Source organism: Xenia sp. Carnegie-2017, unplaced genomic scaffold (genome assembly GCF_021976095.1).
Source record: "Xenia sp. Carnegie-2017 unplaced genomic scaffold, XeniaSp_v1 HiC_scaffold_1, whole genome shotgun sequence".
NCBI lineage: Eukaryota > Metazoa > Cnidaria > Anthozoa > Malacalcyonacea > Xeniidae > Xenia > Xenia sp. Carnegie-2017.
The window spans coordinates 6,901,050-6,921,361 of record NW_025813402.1 but is presented as its reverse complement, the minus strand read 5'-3'; the positions used below and the strand labels follow the sequence as shown (position 1 = coordinate 6,921,361).

At 32.5% G+C, this 20,312-nt stretch overlaps 2 protein-coding genes across 5 annotated transcripts; both read left to right on the top strand.

The window, feature by feature from the left end:
- Nucleotides 1-4,993: 4,993 nt before the first annotated feature.
- On the top strand, nt 4,994-12,341 carry LOC124442889. Of its 3 annotated transcripts, none has more exons than XR_006947420.1 (7): nt 4,994-5,306; nt 9,212-9,481; nt 9,827-10,231; nt 10,697-11,074; nt 11,291-11,471; nt 11,583-11,645; nt 11,809-12,341. XR_006947420.1 is itself a non-coding variant. In XM_046993412.1 (5 exons), exons 1-5 carry the CDS (start codon nt 5,234-5,236, stop codon nt 11,317-11,319), a joined length of 1,155 nt encoding a protein of 384 aa, XP_046849368.1. In that variant the 5' UTR covers nt 4,994-5,233; the 3' UTR covers nt 11,320-11,514. The 3 variants fall into 3 exon arrangements, 1 of the variants encoding a protein (XP_046849368.1); XR_006947426.1 differs by lacking the exon at nt 4,994-5,306 and adding an exon at nt 7,665-7,969; XM_046993412.1 differs by lacking the exons at nt 11,583-11,645; nt 11,809-12,341 and having other exon boundaries at nt 11,291-11,514.
- Nucleotides 12,342-14,895: 2,554 nt separating this feature from the next.
- LOC124436085 lies at nt 14,896-20,236 on the top strand. 2 transcript variants are annotated; one of them, XM_046986047.1, is made up of 6 exons: nt 14,896-15,199; nt 16,004-16,273; nt 16,553-16,957; nt 17,146-17,522; nt 17,745-17,859; nt 18,200-20,236. In XM_046986047.1, exons 1-4 carry the CDS (start codon nt 15,115-15,117, stop codon nt 17,520-17,522), a joined length of 1,137 nt encoding a protein of 378 aa, XP_046842003.1. In that variant the 5' UTR covers nt 14,896-15,114; the 3' UTR covers nt 17,745-17,859; nt 18,200-20,236. The 2 variants fall into 2 exon arrangements, with proteins under 2 accessions (XP_046842003.1, XP_046842078.1); XM_046986122.1 differs by having other exon boundaries at nt 17,659-17,859.
- Nucleotides 20,237-20,312: the final 76 nt, after the last annotated feature.

The window sequence follows — 20,312 nt, the reverse complement described above, 5'->3', positions numbered from 1 at the left end:
ATTATATTGATTTTATTCTATTATTATTAATCATTGGTGGTAACCTATCAAAATGATCACTTTGTGACATCACATGAATTCACGCCATTCTCAAAGAGGGACTCCAAAAGCTAGCATGCCAGCTTTTGAGCAAATGAATTTGTCAGAAAATTTGCCACATGACTGATTTTGTTCGTCTGCAAGGACTACAAATATAATAAGACAAATCCAACCAAATGCGATATGTTGATACGTACAGTCGATCAAAGACTATTCGTCGCCACGTACATGTTTGTCGTGAAACGTTTGTTGCCCGTACACACGGACTAGCGAGTATTTGTCAAAGAAAATTTGTTCGTTTGTAAGGTCCTTTATTCGTGATAAGTTGGATCGACAAAAATTCCTAGTGTGCGGGGAAGTTTTGAACAACATTTGTCATTCGTGATGGATGAGCCAATGATTAAAGATTTATGTGATTATTATTTTCATGAATGACAAAAAAATGTGCGGGGAGCCAACAGAAAGAACGTTTAAGATAACAAAAATAATTCCTGTGTTCAGCGTAAAAGAAATTACAATTGTAAAGAATTTTCGCTCATTATTCTAGTCATGTTGATTTTGGGTGCGCATGCCTTAACGACATTGCATGTCTTTCTTCAACTTAACAATATGCTTTTATGTGACTGTTTTTTTCAAATTAACTATTGTCATTTGTGAATTACCGTATTTTGTCGATATAGGCAAAACGTGAATGTCTTCCAGAGTTGTGATATAGCTTGTGTCTTGGTGGAGAATTTGTGATGTTTTGATTGCTTATTTCTTGTTGGAGGAGTTGTAATGTCTTGTGATCGTTATTTTATTTTATGACGTTTGATGAACGTCGAATAAATAGTCATAATAATAACAATTTTTCCAAAATTTAGATTGTCGTGTTTCGATGATTGGTCTCAAAGTTTCCATATCTTCAAACAACAAAGCACAAAACGCTATGGTTACACTCTCAATCTTAATCAAGCTCAAAGCTTGCTTTGAGGTTTGTTTATGTCATATAAAAATTTCTTTGTGTTATTTCTTTTAGCTATGCAAACAGCCTGTGGTGTGGATTACAAGTTACTGTGCCTTTTGGCTAAGACAAAATCTTTCGCATTAAATAGGGGAAAAATTACAAACTTAAAGCAAAATTTCGAAAATCATAAACATAGTTGTATAAGGGAACTGGGAAAACCCACCTCTTCATGAGTTCAGAGCATAGCTCATTTAAACAGTAAATAGTACGAAAGCCACTTTTCCTCAATAATCAATTGCTTGCACGGTTTTCAGCAGCCTAAATGTTGTAAATTAAGCACAATTTAGTTAGTCTGGAATGGCAAAAACTAAACACGAACTATGTCTATTTAGACTACGAGCCTCTCGAAAATCTGGGCATGTAGACTAAAGCCTATTCAGCCTACTGGGTAATCCGCTACTGCATACAGCCATGCAGTAATAGTTTTAGTTGTTCCAAACTTTTTCTGATGTAACTCCACTATTCTTAAATCAACGACTAATTTTATGTTATATTAAATTGTTTATGGAACCAAATTTCACCTAATTCTTCTTTCGTTGGAATCAAAAGTTTAGAATGCACTGAGTATGATGAATGTTTAAATTTTTCCATAACCTTTATCAATTAAAAAATATCGGTGGTTAAAGTTGATGTTTTTAACGAAAATTGTATCCTGACATGTCCGGGCCCTGGACACGAGTTTGACTTACCTTGTGACGTCCTATGGATAAAAAAATATCGGTTGTTAAAGTTGATGTTTTTGACGAAAATTTTATCCTGACATGTCTGGGTCCTGGACATTATTCTGCAGTGTCTCATTGGAATTTTCTTCAAAAAAAGTAATTTTCGTCAGTAAAATGGTGTAGTGAAAACGAGGACTGTTTATTCGTCGAGAAATTTACTCTACTTATACTGGCGAGAAAATAGTTAAGCGCGAAAAAATTGCTTGCGAAGAGGAATGCAGGGACGAAGATGGCTTATTGTTATATTATTCAGAGCTGCGTTTCAAAGAAAACCTATCTGTTGACAACAGGTAAGAATTTTTCGTCAATTTACATTGAAATTTTAAATTTGTTGTATCATCCAGCAATAGTATTTTTTACCCCCAACTCAGGTGTTCTATTACAAATTGCTATGTTGAAGTTAAAAATTTGGTAAAGGATCTCAAATTTCTCTGTTGTTTAGAGGTGCTAGACGAGCAGGGAATTGATGTTCATCTTCAAGTATAAAGACTACATACTACTTTATGAAGACTTTGGCCTGTTTACACATCGTATCGCTCTTTGACAAACTTCAAACTTAATTAATACGTTAAAGAAGAGCTACATATACTGGTATATTGATATATAGTAGACATTCATGCTGTTTTTAACAACTAAGATAAGAAAGTTCGCAGTGAAAAGCATTATCTCAATGGTGATCACTGGCACCAGATTTGCAAAAGAAGGCTGTACTTCACGCTTTCATTACAGAAGGGAAGCTTGGAGAAAATATTGAACTTAATTCCCCCGTATTTGATAGTTTAATTAATAGTGATATAAATCATACAAGACGAAACTTTTATTCAACAAAACAAATCGAAATAAAAGGATGAAAGACAAAAAATGCAGTTTCAAGAGGAACAGTTTATTTCACCTGAAAAAGTTGCGCAATACAGTATAGAGGGTATAGACTGGCATGATAAACTGTTTTTCCATTATACTTTTTGAAATAAACATTAAATGATGGTTTGATAGCAATTTCATACGAAATATTTGTTGAAAATGAACAACCATCAATTCAAAATAAGAATAACTAAGTCAAGTCATTTCTTTAGAGCAAATAGTCCACAAACACCATGACAGTATAATGTCTCATATGTGCGAGAAAATGGCATTCAAAGATAAGCCAGCTCAACTGTAGTTGCTGATCTTTTAAACTTTTTGTGCTGCATTCTGTTTTATCTGTATCATCAAATGTCAAGTATTTTGAATTTATATACTAACCTAAATTAGTTTCTTGTAAATTTCTGTAAGATTATAATGCTATTTTCAAAAATTTGTCTGTATTGTTTGTATTAACAAAACAGCACTGTAACTAAAGACTTAAGAAAAAACCTTATGCAAGAGGGAGAAAGGCCAATGTTTTAAAGTGTTATCGAGTCTGGTAGTACCAATGAAGAGAATAGTTTTAAGAGTAACTTTATGGGTATATTTTCAACGTTTTTTCATGTGTTTCCTAAGCGTCTGTCGCCTAGTAAAGAAGCAAAAAGGAAAACACAAGATTCACCTGAGTATCTGTACAAAACTGTAAAGGATATGCCATTTTATCGTGATAAAGAATGTAAACCCAATGAAAATGACAACAACTAATCATTACCAAAGAACAGCAAGAAACTGATGATTGTATGGAAGTACAGTGAGAGCGTGAGGAATTTCAACATACATCGCGAGCTAAATTGGATTACGCAGCATTAATACGGATAGACACGGCAGTTGCATAAGATTGAAATGATATGTCTAAAGATTTGCTTAGTGGCAACGGTATGGATACATTTGAACTTCTATAACCACATAATGTTTTTAAAAGCAATAATGCTACTAGAAATTTGGAAAACAAAGATATAATATATCTTACCTATTTAAGTAAATATTACTCAATGATTGAAAATATATTTATCAATATACTAACACATATATTTACAGTTAAATTCTTTAATTGTTATGTCTACCATTAACAAGTGCTAGACTTCGTTTATTTAGTAAACTGTAGACAAAAATGGAAGTTATGGATGTTGCCTTTCCAATAATACGTTTGGAGCTAAATATCAATGGAACATTTTGTATGTTGAACAAACTGAATAAAGGAGCAAGACCTTGGCCTAAAGGTTTGCCAGTCTTTGTCTTAATCTTTTGTCATTTTTGTTTGAAATATATCATCTCGATTTGAGTCCTTCAAAAATGGTAGTGTTAAGGTTAAGTTTACATTACTTCTTTAAAGTTATTGACCATGCACCAGCATAAGATAACTCTCAATGCATGTTTGCGATCAATAAAACAATCCTGTAGTTTGGATCACAAAAATATTTTCCGTTTTTCAAACACATTTTTTTCCTTTAAAAGGTACGTATTGTGACTACGTTGCAATAATTGACCCACATTACATGCCATTAATTCATGAAAAGAAACATATTCACTAAAATTGACGACAGCCAATAGTCACAAAAGAACTCATTTGATAAAACACGTTCGATGATTAAATATCATAACTACATCATCACAATACATCATATTTATGTGTATTGTGATGGTGTAGTTACATCATATGATAGGGGCGCAAAAGCGAAACAGGAAACTAAATGGACAAAGATTTATTTCAATTTGTTAAACCAAAACCTTTATTCTCTCGCAGGAGGAGCCGAAATATTTAAACTTCCGTAGTCGTTACAAATGAATTATTGCTACAACCTTGCAAAATTTGTGATGTGCTGTCTTATAATTATTTTATTCTGGTGCTTTTAACATTATATTGTTTCTTTTATTAAAGTTCAAGCAGATTTTGCATTTAGTTAACGTCGTGTCTGTTTCAAACTGAAGTTACTGGGTACATTGAGTTGTTAATAAACTGCCGTTTCCAAGTACTGGATTATTTTACTAAAGGACTGCAAACGAGCAAAAGCGGAACAGGATATTTGATCGTCGTTATTTTGTTGTATAAAAAACATAGGGCACACGAAGCGATATTTCCGTCTATTTTAAATTGAACGCACACGTATTCAAATAAAAAGTCAATATAAGGTTGCAAATAAATAGATGTGAGCTACTAAAGAAAAAAACAAGGTAAAATATCAGGACATGCGCGAATTTTGAGCTTAAAAGCGTTTGGAGTTTCATCAATTTTTCATTACAAGCAATAACTGCAAGTAAGGACTATCAATAACTTGCTCTTTTAATGACGTAACAGGAAGAAAAGTTCATCTGATGGGTTCTACAAAGTCTACAGCATCATCAAGTTGGCTACAGATACTATACTTCTCTGCATCTTTTTCCAGGTTGATTTTTTTCATGTGATTGTTTTCCTCAATTTCCTGTTGTCATTGAAGAATTTAGAATCACATTTGGCAGCTTCATGAAAGCACACCGACACATTTATATTTCGGTGGGAGACGGAAGCAAACCTAAACCTTCAGTAAAGTCTTCAGTGATCGATACAGTTCGCTCCTGATTTGTGATGTTCTGTCATAGATATTTCATCCTAATGCTTGTAAAATCATGCTGTGACACTGGAAACTTGGCTAATGCTGGTAACGTATCGTTCTACATTTAAGATATATATATATATATGATAATGATAAGGATTCTCTGGATTTTATTTTGAAATTTTTATTAAGCTTTCAACTCGGTGCTTCGAGCCTTCGTCAGAATGTAAGAATATATTATTTACAAAGATTTTGTAGGCGTTTGGAGCGTCTGAGTGGTTGGTTAGTAGTTGAGTCGATATTATTGGATGGTATAAGATGCGTTGTCATAGTTTCGGGTGTATGGATTGCGTTAATGAAATTTGAGTGTTTTATTTTAGTCGTTGTGTTATTAGTTTGTTGTTTTGGTTTTGTCTTTAGTTGTGAATAGATGATTGGTCACCTTGGTCACCTTTCTCCGCTGTGTCCTGCTCGGGTAGCGGGTCTTTGCCGGAGACCCAGTTCTATCAGACAGTTGTGAATAGATGATGGGATGTCAATATGTCTGTTTATTGTGTTGTTGTCTTTGCTGTACCATGCCTCTTTGAATGAACGCAACTAGTTGAATGAACGCAACTACTTATACTCTACAACAATTACCTTCATAAACAACAATTACCCACGAAACTTCATCAACAAAGTATTAAACAAAATACACAACAAACCACAAAAACCTAACGAAGATACAGACGAACCAGTAAAAATAGTGACATTACCATATATAAACGGCACATCAGAAATGACATCAAGACTACTCCGACCATTCAAAATAAACATCGCACATAAACCAACACACAAACTCAAATCATACTTCACTAAACATAAAGACCGAACAACGACATTTGACACAACCAACGCGGTCTACATGATACCATGTAAAGATTGCCCCAAACAGTACATAGGACAAACATCCAAGAAAATTGAAACAAGACTCACTGAACACAAGAATGCCATCAAACGACGCGACCCAAAATCACTACCAGCAGAACATACCTACGATACCAACCACACATTTGACTGGACAAAAACACAACTTCTTGGACGCGCACAGACAAAACCCGCACGGGAATTCAAAGAGGCATGGTACAGCAAAGACAACAACACAATAAACAGACATATTGACATCCCCATCATCTATTCACAACTAAAGACAAAACCAAAACAACAAACTAATAACACAACGACTAAAATAAAACACTCAAATTTCATTAACGCAATCCATACACCCGAACCATGACAACGCATCTTATACCATCCAATAATATCGACTCAACTACTAACCAACCACTCAGACGCTCCAAACGCCTACAAAATCTTTGTAAATAATATATTCTTACATTCTGACGAAGGCTCGAAGCACCGACTTGAAAGCTTAATAAAAAAATTTCAAAATAAAATCCAGAGAATCCTTATCATTATCATAATATGCCTGGGTTACCAATTTTCAAATACATATATATATGACCTTTCAGACTGGCGTCACGTTAGTCTAAAATTATTTTCAACCGTAGTACAAATGTGTTAGTTGAATATTTTTCTTTGTTATTTACAAAAATCAAATGTTTCTTTGACCTGTTATTTCCCTGAAGATGTGATTTAACTCTGAAGATGACTACCGCTAAGATTGTCGAAACGTCAGTGAACAACAACAAAAACAGTCCTTCTCAGGACTATACCAACCCGGACGATCTACATTTACAAACATGTAAAAATTATTAAGCTAGGGCCAAGAAAAAAACACATTTCGTTTAATTGAATGACCACTTGCTTTAAAGAAAAACTTCAGTTGAAAACATTCGAGTCTCACGGTTGCATCGTTCCCTTAGTCTCGAACAACCTGACGACGCCGAGCTCTGTACAGCACGATTTTCGATTAAAGAGAAAAAGGTGATTTTTTAAACGATTGGGCATCTTTCAACATTTGCAATAAGTATTGGAGTAATTCTGTTCCATTAAAATCAATCGCATCAAATTATGCAGAAAGCAAATATTCATGATTGATTTTGGCAAAGTTTAGAGTTTTATTGCTTGACATGCACGGCGAACTTTTTAGTTGCAAATTAAATTCATTTCGCTTGACGCTTGCAATATAAATTCAATGAATTTATCTTATCTCCCAAAAATCATAATGTTTAGAAATTTGATATGAAATCAAATCTTTTCAATATTTATAAAGGACTGCTTTTATTGAACATTTCAAGTGAACTATTATTTTTGTTTAAAAGTAAACATGTTTAAGCCTGCTTATACCATCTTCAGTACAAATATAGCTAGCTGTAAATAGAAATCATCATTATTCCTTGTACTAAAGATGACATGAGCATGTCGAAACATGTTTACTTTAAACAAAATTGTCGTTCACTTAAAATGCTTAATATCTTTAGTGCACTTATTTTATATTGTTAAGGAAGGGTGTCATTGAAGGATTGATTTTATAAACCGGATTCACAAGATTTCTTGTCCTCGTTTTAATTTTTCAGAATTTTTATATGTTGTACGTTGTGCGTAAACATCCAGGCAAAATATATTTGCTATTTTCGTGATATTGGAGTCTTGTGGTTAAAACTCGTGATAAGCGTCAACATCACAAACAACGTACAATAAACTTGATGTATGGTTAATATTTTCATTTGGTAATCTTTAGCCGAATGGAAAAACGAGGGTTATCTTGTTAGTACGTGTAAATATAATATTATTGCTTGTTAAATCAAACAGTCTTTTGTTGGAAGGTAAGAAAGTTCAATTAAAATATTTTAATTTGATAGTGGCGACACACAAGTAGGGGCTGTTTACACGAGCCCTACGGAAAGGGCTAGCCCTCTCTGTAAGGCTGTATTTTACCTATCTTTTGAATGGAAATTCTAGCCCTACATCAAGAGCTCGGTTTGGACTGCGAATTTCGACGCTAAATTACAAAATAGCTGAAAAAACCCAATATAGTTGTCGCCTTTTGATTTTGTACGCTTTCTTAGTTTGTTTGCTCGTGTTGATTCTTAAAAGCGATCCCTTATCGCATGCAAATGCGTTAAATTTTCAGCCCTGCAGGGAGGGCTAGCCCTACCGAATGCGTTTACATGAGAATATTCCAGCCCTGCATGGCGAGATCTCGGGTAAACAATAGCGATATCTCGCTGTGTAGTGCCAGCCCTCTTTGTAGGCCTCATGCAAAGTACAAACGAGAAAGTGTCTCAAAAATCATTAAATTAGAATCCAAAGAGTAGTATTTGAAATACGACATCGATGAAGTCAAAAGTATTGTTATGATGTATTAACAATCAATTAAACAAACAAAGAAATGATGCATTTCTTGTTTGATTTTTTCTTAATATTGAAATGTACGTATTATCACTCAAGGATACGTACATTTTATAGTGATAACGATACAAAATAAGCTAGACGACAGTCGTTGATAGCTGATACTCCATAAAAATAAATGTGTTCAATACATTGGCTGCAATGACATTCTTTACATTGACTAATTTGACTTCAATACACAATTACACGTATCATCTTAAATAAATTAATAATCTTATCCGTACTTAATTATTTGCTCAATACATATCGTATCTGCAAAATTTTTTTGATTTTTCCATATTTTCAGTCACTCGTGATTTATGCAAAATTTCTACATTTAACCTTTGTATGGTTTTTCGTCAGGTTTTTGTTTAAACATCTATCAAGTCACAAGCCAAAAAAGTTGAATTTTCTTCTAAATATGAATCTTGTCAGCAAACCAGTCATTTAGTTCTTTATAAAATCAAAGATTTTTTGATTTGTTAAAACATCGTTCTTGGAAAAAAAGAATTGATGAAGAGCAAAAACTACTGCCTTTAACTTAATAATGACACATACAACAAATGAACACCTGCCAAATCCTATACATAGTTTAGCTATAGTTGTCAACAAAGATCATATTTTTGCACTAAAAGCAGTTATAAAATTTGATTGTCTGTTTTCTTCTTTTCTTTCAGCAAGTTGGCCAACAGGGGAATATAGTCTACCAAAACCTATAACAGGATGTCCAGATGATTCCTGGAAAGAAGGATGGCTAAGACAAGAAATGGAAAATGATGACATCAATGACACAGTAAATGTAAAAAGTAAATTTTCTTCAAACTTTCATATGAATGCAAGTATTGTTAATGGAACTGAAGGTAGACAATATGAGTTTGTTGACAGAGAATTCTGTACAAAGAGTTTGACATTTAGAAATAAAACTTCTTGGAAATATTGGCCAAAAGGTGAGAGTCTGAAAACTAAATATAATTACTGATCAGTCTGATCCCATTCAAATCAATTTACGTTGGTCGTGCATTTTTCTATATTTAGCAGATAAAACATTGAAATCAAATGAACTTCATTAGAATTTTAAAAATTTCTCTAAGTGAACGTATCTTAGAACTCAAAAAAACCTCATTTTATATTACTGATGTGTTGACTAGCAGGTTAACAATTTATCGATGAGAAAAATGTGATTTCTTTTCAATGTTGATCGATGTAAGACAATACAGATGTAACTTCTTAACTCCCCTTTCAGCTTAGTATTTAATTTACGTTAAATATACCAACATTTTGGTGCTTTGCAGGAATGTATTGTATTTACCAAAAGAATAATTGTCAATATGACATGAATGAAGGCTGGATCAAATTTGATGATGAAGATAATTTTGATGGTGTAAATAGAAATAAGCATGCAGGAATTTTACCCATATTTTCACGGAGGGTCTCAACAATAGGAGCAACCACACTATTTTACTGCTGTCAAACAAAAGGAAAATGGTACAACCCAGTTGAGTTGCCGACAAAGAAACCCTTTTATTTGTTACCTTACAAAACACCCAACTGTCAGCGCGTAAGGTGGACGATCAGCTCTCTCGAATACATCGTTTATGACACTGAAAATGAACTAAATAGTGACAAGTTCTTTGGACATCATGTATACACTGATAAAGTGAAAAGCTTACCAAAAATATTTTACTGTTATTACGCAGGTTTGACAAGTCAATTCTATTTTTCCATTGCTTAAAATTGCATTTTACGTTTTTATGAAATATGTTTAGTTGCGCAAGTGATTCATTGTGAGTCCTATTTGGATGTTAAAAATTTATAGTTTTGAGAACTAAAATTTATGTTAAGGAAAATATGAAAAAAGTTTATGTTCTTGGACTTTTTTACGTTTGATCGTAGTATGAAGAATGCAAAAACGACCGCTTAACTGTGCAACATGTTACTGTATATTTAATTTGATAGCTGGCGGTAGATATATAGCCTTTTCAATTTTCATTGACTCCAATTGGTAATCACATACATAACAAGATATTTATGATACAAATAATTTAAATAGTTGACTCTACTGTTTATTTCCTATACTGTGGTAAGGTATGTAGGTTAGTCAGGTCTTAAAAATGATACTTATAAACAAATTGATGTCTTTTCATTTGGTTTGTCTGATTTAGGATGTCGGCATAAGCTTCATGGAAACACTGGATCGTTCAGGTCGCCAAATCTTAATAATTCCTTTTCTGATTTCCATTCTTGTTCATGGGCAATAAATGTTGATTTGACTAAAAAAATTTCATTGAGATTCAAACAGTTAAATCTCCTGGACTGTGAACATAATTATTTGAAAATTTATGCTGGTCAAAGTGAAAACAGTTCGATGTTGTTGGCTGTATATTGTGGCAGAAATGCAACTTCTGGTGCTCAGATGATTTCTACAACAAATGAATTATTCATTGTCATGAAACATAGACAAACTAACAGTTCAAGCACAACAGATATTGGTTTTTATGCCGATTACATAACTTTTGCAAATATAAAAACTCTCAAACCAAGTAAGTAAACTGCCACCCCCAAATACTTTGTGTCTTTCTATATACACTGATGAGTTTTGCTGATAAAAGAAAGTATCATTCCTTGAAAAATGAAACTTCCATCTTTTTATAGTGATTTATTACTCGTTAATTTTGTTGACCAATCAATTGACCAATGATTATCAACAAGTGAGTGATGCAACAGCTCAGATTATTTTTACTTTTGAAATATTGCAGCAACAAAAAAGCACACCCCTTCAAGTTAATCATATGTCACAAATGGCACAATTAGGAGTGAAGAAGAGAGTACGCTTGACGGAGGGAAAAAGGGAAAGCTATTATTAAACATACTAATATCAGTCCTTGCATTGGTGTTCATTTTAGTTCTTGGTGTCGTCTTCTGCATATATTTCATAAAGTGAGTAAATTAATAAAATTATTATTGTTATTCATATGAATTGTCAAAAAAAAAGGAAAGAGTAAAATCCGATGATGACGAGGATTCATACAAATTTTTTAATTTTTGTAGGCGAAAGCAACATGCAGGTTTACAGAAGGAAGTTGCTGACATGAATATTTTAAACAACAAAATGTAGTTGTATTTTGTGATTTCCTTGCACTCCTGTTGGAGCCCATAATAGCATTGAAAAATCTTTTTTTAAAAAAACCTAGTACGGCTGACGTGCATAACAACGACAATAATTATTGTCGGTTCACTATTTTGAAGGGATTATTTTTTCATTTGTTTATTTTAGGTACAAAAATTCGAATTCTTTATCCTCAAAACAAATTCAATCTGGCGATGACGACGTAAACTCTAAAGAAACATCAAATCCAATCTATGCTTCCAAGTTTAGTGATGGATATTCAACTATAAATGATTTAGAGTTGTTTAATGCAAATGAAAATATCTTGTATGAGCCGGGGAATCCGCAAGAGAGAAGTTTGCAGATTGACAATAATGACTCGTTGTTGTTGAATGCAAATGATAATACGCTATATGAGCATGCACATCCACAAGAGAACAATTTGAAAAGTGGCGAGGAAGGAAAATCCTGATACTTAAAGAATATTGAACAATAATCTTAAATATTGCATCTCTCATTCTTTACTTGCAGCCATACTCTTGAGATTTATCAAACAATGATACAGGCCTCCTTTAACTGGTATCACAACAATAATACTGAAAAATATTTTTTGTATCACACAATGAATGTAGCTGGTCAAGATTTGTAATTCAAGAATATGTAGGCGAACTTCTTCAAAACTAATAAAGCTGACGATACAATTTTGATGATTCGCATTATTATTGAAATGGACATTCTTTCTAAAACGTTTATCAGTAGAGGCGCATATGATTTTAAATTGAAAGGTGAAAGACCTTAGGAACTGAATGAATGTTAGAGAAGTTTTTTTACTTATGTGAAATAAAATAAGTATATATTTTTGTCAATATCAGTGATTTAATCATTATTGCATTATTGATTTTTATCTATACATATTGCATATTGTACGTGTGCGTTAGGAAAGGTGTAATTAAGCCAGTAAGATATTTTTCATTGGTCGAGTCAGGGTAGGGCGAAGGTATACGATGTTCTTATATGGGAACGAAGTGGGGATAATAACAATGAAATTTCAGTTCCCTTTAATCATGAACGTTTTTCTACGTCTTCTTACGTCATTCAGTGGTTCAATAAACATTCTGAAACCACGTATTAATATTCCTCACATTGTTTTCATGTTAACTATTTTTATCATAATGACCGTTTTCTTTCAAATTGTAAAGTAACGTGCTTTGCATTATAGCAAAACACAAACAATACATTATAGTTGTATTGCCTAAAGTGAATTTTATTTATTGTATAACTTGTATTGACATCATAGGATTCTTGCTCAGTTGATCTCAATTTTATGTAAATTGTTGTCTTTTATAGCCCTTATATATTGTTGACAGTGGTCAGTGGTTCTTTAACATAGGACATTATGAAAAGTCGTTGAATCCGTCATTATGGACTTAAATAAAATTTTTTTCATCAATAAACCTTACTCTGTGGACAACATATGTGACTGGGGACTTTGATATTTTAGATAAAAGGTAATTATGATTTATAATTCATCACATAGTGACAGATATTTAAATGATGTTTTTGTTTGCAGTTACTTCATATATTAACTAGTTTGCACTCCACTATTTATTGTTGGCTATTGCCGTTTTTGTAAAAGCAAACCAATTTTCCAGACTGGCACCGAAATACTATACGAATCGACAACGTTGTATTAGAACTGATGTTAATCGAACGCTTTCCAATGATTTTATACTAAAAATGTTAATATCATCATCGAAAAGCAACAAGTGACGCCATGACAGTTCCGGAAAATTGGTGAAAAATATATGTTCTGTAGTCCTGATTAAGCAGGGATATCATTATTGTTATACAATGTTAACAAAATTTGTATCTCGTGGCTATTGTTGGAAATACGAGTAAATTACTATGTAGAATAAGTAGCTATAAAGTGCTGAGTGCATACAGAGGGTGGCATTTCCATATTGCGCAGTAGTCGTTTTTTCAAAAAATGTCTCGTGCTCTCAGAAACGCGTTTTTTTGTCAGAAAAAAAACTATTTAAAAAAATAACATTTTTTTAAATTGTCTTTTTGTCACAGGTTGTTAATAAAGATAAAGATAAACTACAAATGTCTTCAATTGCTGTGATAATTCCAGTCTTTTTGGAGGATTTGTGATGTCTTGACTTAGTTATATTATCCTGATGCTTGCGTCTAACATCAATAGTTAACAAACACTGGTAACGTATCATTCTACATTTCTACTGTGTTTTTGACCTTTAAGACATCACTTTGGTAGAGAGGAACTGTTTCATGTATTCGTTTTATATGTTTGAGCAGTGAAATTTAGTTAATTTACTGCTTATGCTCTTTGCCATCACGCGAAAAGTAGTTTTATATACGACATATCATTTTATTAAAAATTTCGAGCACCACGGCTATAAAAGTTTTGGAACTTTTTTGGAACTAGTTCCACTTTTAGTTGAATGCTCAAAATTGCAACTAGTTATCAGTATAAGTTACTGCAAAAGTCCTAACTTATTAGTTATTACCACAAAGTTACACTGAAAACATATGTATATATATAGTTAAAAATTTATTTTTATAATGTTTTATTACTTTTTAATGATACTTCTTTGCTTTGCTGAGTTAATAAAATATTACAAGCCATACTTAAGAACCACAAAGCAATCGGCTTTCAAAATCAATGAAGAAAATTAATAAAATTACTCATAATGAAAATTTTTGTTGATCGGCTTAGCAAACTTTGATAATTATCACTTTTTATCGAACATGGATTTGGCCTAAAAATTAACCCATGCTGCATGCACTGCCACGAAATGGCCTAAAAATCAACTCACTGTCGCCTCAGTGCAACAAAAAACTAGTTATCCATAAATTTACCGTAAAAAATGTATTAGAATTATTTGTAACGACGTTATTTGAAGCACCCGCTAAGTAAATTTTAAAGGATTACCATTATTCATTTTTTTAAAAATCTATTGTTCTCACGGTCAGTAAAGACAAAAATATTTGCTTTGCGAGAGTAAAACTTCGGGCTGGCTACGCCACTGCATGAGTGGACATAGGTGTATATTGTTTTCATTTTTGATAACTTTTGATTAGTTAACAATTATATTTTGGCCACTAACTGTTGTTTTACAATTTGAAATGAAATATTTGAGCCAAGCCACAAGCATTAATTTCTACTGTTTTGAAATTTGATATGACTGCGTCAAACCCGACAAATTTATAAAAGGTTGCTTTGATACGTGACAGTATTCGTATGCTTTCTTGTTCTCGTTTAAATTTTGCTGAATGGTTATATACCTGTTCATTTTTCATTTTCCTTTTTGTGTCAACAACAAGGCAAAATTTTTACAAGTTTTCCTGATTATGGAGCTTCGTGATTTAAAGTCGTGATTTTTTAAACGCAAACACCACAGTATAAATTGATTTGATGCGCCGTAAGCATTTCATTTCTTCCATTTAAGCAGAATGGAAAAAGTAGGGGTTTTTTGGTTACGTATAAATTTAATCTCATTACTTGTTCAATCAAGCAGAGTTTCGTTCGAAAGACAAGGTAAGAAAGTACCATTAAAATATTTGTATTGTTGATACTAGTATAAGCAAGTTACAGGAATAATAGGATGTACAAGTTTTTGAAATTTTACCAATTCACTAGTATAACGTGTGAATGAAAGCTTAAATGGTATATTTTTTCTTTGACTACTATAAACGAAGTCTCAAGTATATGTTAGATGAATTACACTAACTAAAAGATGTCCTCTGTGATAAATTTCACCCTGTCATACAAAACATGCCAACTGTTTAGTGTGAATTATGAATCATAACATGGTATTTATATACACGTGAAAGACATGTGGCTTGAGCAAGATTTGAACTAACTTGGTGTTAATAGTGTTAATAGACGCAACAAATTCGTTTATCTACGACAAAAACAATCACCAGTTGCCAACTTGCAATATTCCCAGTTTAAACAGACAAAATTTTTACCTTGGAAGCTTTCCAATACCATCATCTTTTACAATTGAATTAGTCCATCGATATGACTCATATGAGGTTGTTTGCATTATCCTTCATTCTTCATCATTTATATTTCCTGTTTCTCGTGATTTATGAAAAAAGGATGTCTTATAATCATGAGTAAAGATAAACATCAAATTCTATTTCTTATTCTTAATGTTTTAAATAGGTATCTTGAATACATCTCACTGATCTCAGAGCAAATGATACGTATAAATAGTGTCAATGAAATACGTGTGAAAGTTTAGTCGTTTATAATATCGTAGTTAGTTGACAATTAAGATCATATTTGCACCATTTATAAAATTTTACAGTTTGATTTCCTATTTTTTTCTTCCAGCAATATGGCCAGCAGGCGAATATAGTCTACCAAAGCCGATGACAGGATGTCCAGATGATTCCTGGAAAGAAGGATGGCTAAGACAAGAAATGGAAAATGATGACATAAATGACAAAATAAATGTCAAAAGTAAGTTTTCATCAAATTTTCATATGAATGCAAGTATTTTTAATGGAATTAAAGGTGGACAATATGAGTTTATTGACAGAGAATTTTGTACAAAGATCTTGGCATTAGGAAATAAAACTACGTGGAAATATTGGCCAAAAGGTGCGAGTTTAAATACAAAATAATTACTTATCTTACATTTTTAATTTTGTATGTTGAGAATTTCGGTTGTCAAATATGTTGCGAATCTAAGAAATTTTTGTTCGAATTTAGGTGGAAATGTTGTAGATTTTGATTAGAACATTTTCCAAAAGACATGGGTGATATTTTACAATACACGTTGTTGATCCTCATCCATTAAGACTATACTATAACTGCATTTCCCTAACTTCACACTGATTTGAATTAAATTAAATGTAGTATTTATTTGGTACTTTGCAGGAAAGTATTGTATTTACCAAAAGAATGATTGTCCATATGACATGGATGAAGGCTGGATTCAACTTGATGATGAAGATAATTTTGATGGTGTAAATAGAAATAAGCATAGAGGAATTTTACCAAAGTTTTCACAGAGCATCTCCAATTTGGGAGCAACCAGACTATTTTACTGCTGTCAAACAGAAGGGCAATGGTACAACCCGGTTGAGTTGCCTACAGAAAAACCATTTTATTTGTTACCTTACAAAACGCCCAACTGTCAGCGCGTCTTGTGGACGGTCAGCTCTCTCGAATACATTGTATATGATACTGAGAATGATGTGAATGGAGATAAGTTCTTTGGACATCACGTATACACAAATAAAGTGAAAAGCTTACCAAAAATATTTTACTGTTATTACGCAGGTTTGATGAATCAATTTTATTTTTCAGTGTTTAAAATAATATTTCTTAAAATAATACTTAAAATAATACTTTTGTGTAATCTGACATCACAGTTATGCAAATTAAGACACTTCATTCATTAAAGAAATAAAAAACTTTCAATAAAGAGTAAATGAATGTAAGATTTGATTTATTTATGATTTTTTTAGGATGTCGGTATGAACTTCATGGAAATACTGGATTGTTCAGTTCACCATATCTGAACAACTCTTTTTACGATTTCCATTCTTGTTCATGGGCAATAAAAGTTAATTTAACTCTAAAAATTTCTGTGGTATTTAAGCAGTTATTTTTTATTAAGTGTCAACATAATTCTTTGGCAATTTATGCTGGACAGAGTGAAAACAGTTCGATGCTGTTGGCTGTATATTGTGGCAGAAATGCAACTTCTCGTGCTCAGATAAATTCCACAACGAATGAATTATTCATTGTCATGAAACACAGACAAACTAACAGTTCAACGCCAAAAGGCTTTGGTTTTACGCCAATTATACAACTTTTGCAAATACTGTCTCTCTTAGGATAAGTAAGTATTCTGCTTATAGCATTTATGTGGTAAGTCTGTATTAAACAGCCACACACTGGGACTTTCAAATTAGGGAGTAATAAGGAGTTCTTATGGTACTACTGTTTGAAATGCTAATATATATATTACCTTTTAGATTGGACGTACTCTAGCCCAAACTTTATTGAACGAAAGCACACTTCTTCCAGTTCATCTCACACTGCACAATATTTACATTTATAGAAAAGGCAATCAACAACAAAAGAGTACAACGATCGCTATTTATAAGTATACTTCTGCCAATAATTGCGTTGGCGTTCATTGTTGTTCTTGGTTTCGTCTTCTTTTATTTTAAAAGGTGAGTAAACTATTATTAGTAGTAACTAGTAAGTCATAGCAAATATACGCTTTGTATTTATATTACTGATCGAAATAAAGAATATGAAAATGATGACCACAAGAGATGACTTTTATAAGACTAGAATATGATAATGATGACGACGAGAATTTAAGTTCAATTTATCAACTTTTTTGTATGCGGAAGAAATGTTCAGCTTTTAAGAGGACATTGCTGACAGAAATATTTCAAAAAATGTAAAGCAGTTTTGCGATTTGTGATTTTTGTCACAGATGATGAATTTTCCTGAAAATTATTACTGTAAATTCACTAATGTGAATTTTTTGAATGGTCTGTTTAGGTACAAAAATCCCAGTCTATCACACTCAGCACAAGACCACTCTGGATATGACCATAATGATGTTTCAAGCATGGAGTTACCGCACAATGATGATGACTTGCAGTATAAAGTTGTTGTGCAAAAGAAATCAAATGAATTGCCAAGTGACTTTGAAGAGTCGGAATATGTCATTCCAATTGAAGATAAAAGACTTGACGTTACTAATAATACGACAGAAATGGGTCAACAACGATATCAAAAAGTATCAGTTCCAGTGTTGTCGCACAATAAAGAGGGACAGCATCATTTACCTGATGACTTGCAGTTTGAAAATGTTGTGGAATACACGGCATTATGTAATCATACAAGAAATAATGAGACTGAAAGCAATAACTACCAATCATTATTGAAAAAACGAAATGAAAGAAGTTATGAAAACTATGACCAGAAGGACAATTGCTCTATCAGTCAACAATACTACAGTAAAAATTTGCAAAAGAAATCCAATGAATTGTTGAGTGACTCGGAAGAGTCGGAATATGTCATTCCAATTGAAGATAAAAGACTGGGCGTTACTGATACGATAGGAATGGGTCAACAACGAAATCAAAAAGTATCAGTTCCAGAGTTGTCGCACAATGAAAAGGGACAGCATCATTCACCTGATGACTTGCAGTATGAAGATGTTGTGGAATACACGCCATTATGTAATCAAACAAGAAATAATGAGACTGAAAGCAATAACTACCAATCATTATTGAAAAAACGAAATGAAAGAAGTTATGAAAACTGTGACCAGAAGAACAATTGCTCTATCAGTCAACAATACCACAGTTAAAATTTGCAAAAGAAATCCAATAAATTGCTGAGTGACTCGGAAGAGTCGGAATATGTCATTCCAATTGAAGATAAAAGACTGGGCGTTACTGATACGATAGGAATGGGTCGACAAAAAAGTCAAAAACTATCACGGAAAGACAATCGTTCTGTCAATGAAGGGTTACACAGCAAAAATTTGCTTAAGAAATCAAATGATTTACCGAGTGCGTCTTAATATGTCATTCCAATTGAAGACAAAGACTTGCCATTACTGATACAAAGAAATGAGGCAACAACAAAACAAAAAACTATCAGTTTCAGAGTTGTCGCACAATGATGAAAGAATGATAGCGAGGGACTTACCTGGCGGAAAACGGTTTCTGTTAGCAAAACAATTGCCCAACATAAAACTCTAATTATAGCTATTTTGTAAAGAAATAAGTATTTCTATATAATTACAATTTGATGAGAGAGTGCATCATTTACCTGATGAATTTTAGTAAGTGTCACTGGTATGATACATCATTAACTTGTCACACTACTTACAAATTGAATTTAATATTTCTAATAAATTACATTTATCAACCAGTACACTTTATAAAAAGAAACTATTCCCCAATACAATTTATTTTAAATAATCAATCAGCAGGCTATTACAAATTATACAAAAGTTTCAGGTCAATTACAAAGACACCACAACAGAATAGCACAGGACGTAAAGTTATCTTTATCTATGTTACATTGGTTTTATGGGTTTTATTGGAATTCATACTTTCGCAAACTATTTCTACGTTATTACATCATCGAATGAATTTAACAGGTGAAAGTAGAACTTCCCTGTTACTTCAATAGTTGAGTTGTCGAATACACGCCATTTACAACAAGAAATAATGGAACAGAAAGCAAATAATAAAGCATCATACAGTACTAATAGAAACAAACTCCAAGAAATTGTGACAATATTGATCAGAATGACAATTACACGGTAAAAATTTGCCCAAGAAATCAGATGATGTGAGTCGGAATATGTTATTGCAATCGTTGATAAATGATGTGAAGTTGCTGATATAACAGGAAAGAGGCAAAACGAAATCAATGACTATCAATTTCAAAGAAATTATTAGGAGACCGTTATTTGATTTATGGAAGGAGGACAAATTTTCTGGACTGCACAATATTGAAAGGGAAATTGACTTTGTAATTATAACTAGCCAAATAAAAAGGTAATTTCTTACGAAATTTTGAAGCTTGAACATAAACTTCATCCGTGGTGCAAGCTGAAATCTTTAAGTTACTTTAGTAACGAATCATGCAG

Excerpts from the sequence above, each read along its gene's own strand:
- LOC124442889 (XM_046993412.1), top strand. The coding sequence starts at position 5,234 with ATGTTCTGTCATAGATATTTCATCCTAATGCTTGTAAAATCATGCTGT. Across the intron at positions 5,307-9,211 it reads TGGAAACTTGGCTAATGCTG|CAAGTTGGCCAACAGGGGAA; the intron begins GTAACGTATCGT and ends CTTTTCTTTCAG. Across the intron at positions 9,482-9,826 it reads TTGGAAATATTGGCCAAAAG|GAATGTATTGTATTTACCAA; the intron begins GTGAGAGTCTGA and ends GGTGCTTTGCAG.
- LOC124436085 (XM_046986047.1), top strand. The coding sequence starts at position 15,115 with ATGGAAAAAGTAGGGGTTTTTTGGTTACGTATAAATTTAATCTCATTA. Across the intron at positions 15,200-16,003 it reads AGTTTCGTTCGAAAGACAAG|CAATATGGCCAGCAGGCGAA; the intron begins GTAAGAAAGTAC and ends TTTTTCTTCCAG. Across the intron at positions 16,274-16,552 it reads GTGGAAATATTGGCCAAAAG|GAAAGTATTGTATTTACCAA; the intron begins GTGCGAGTTTAA and ends GGTACTTTGCAG.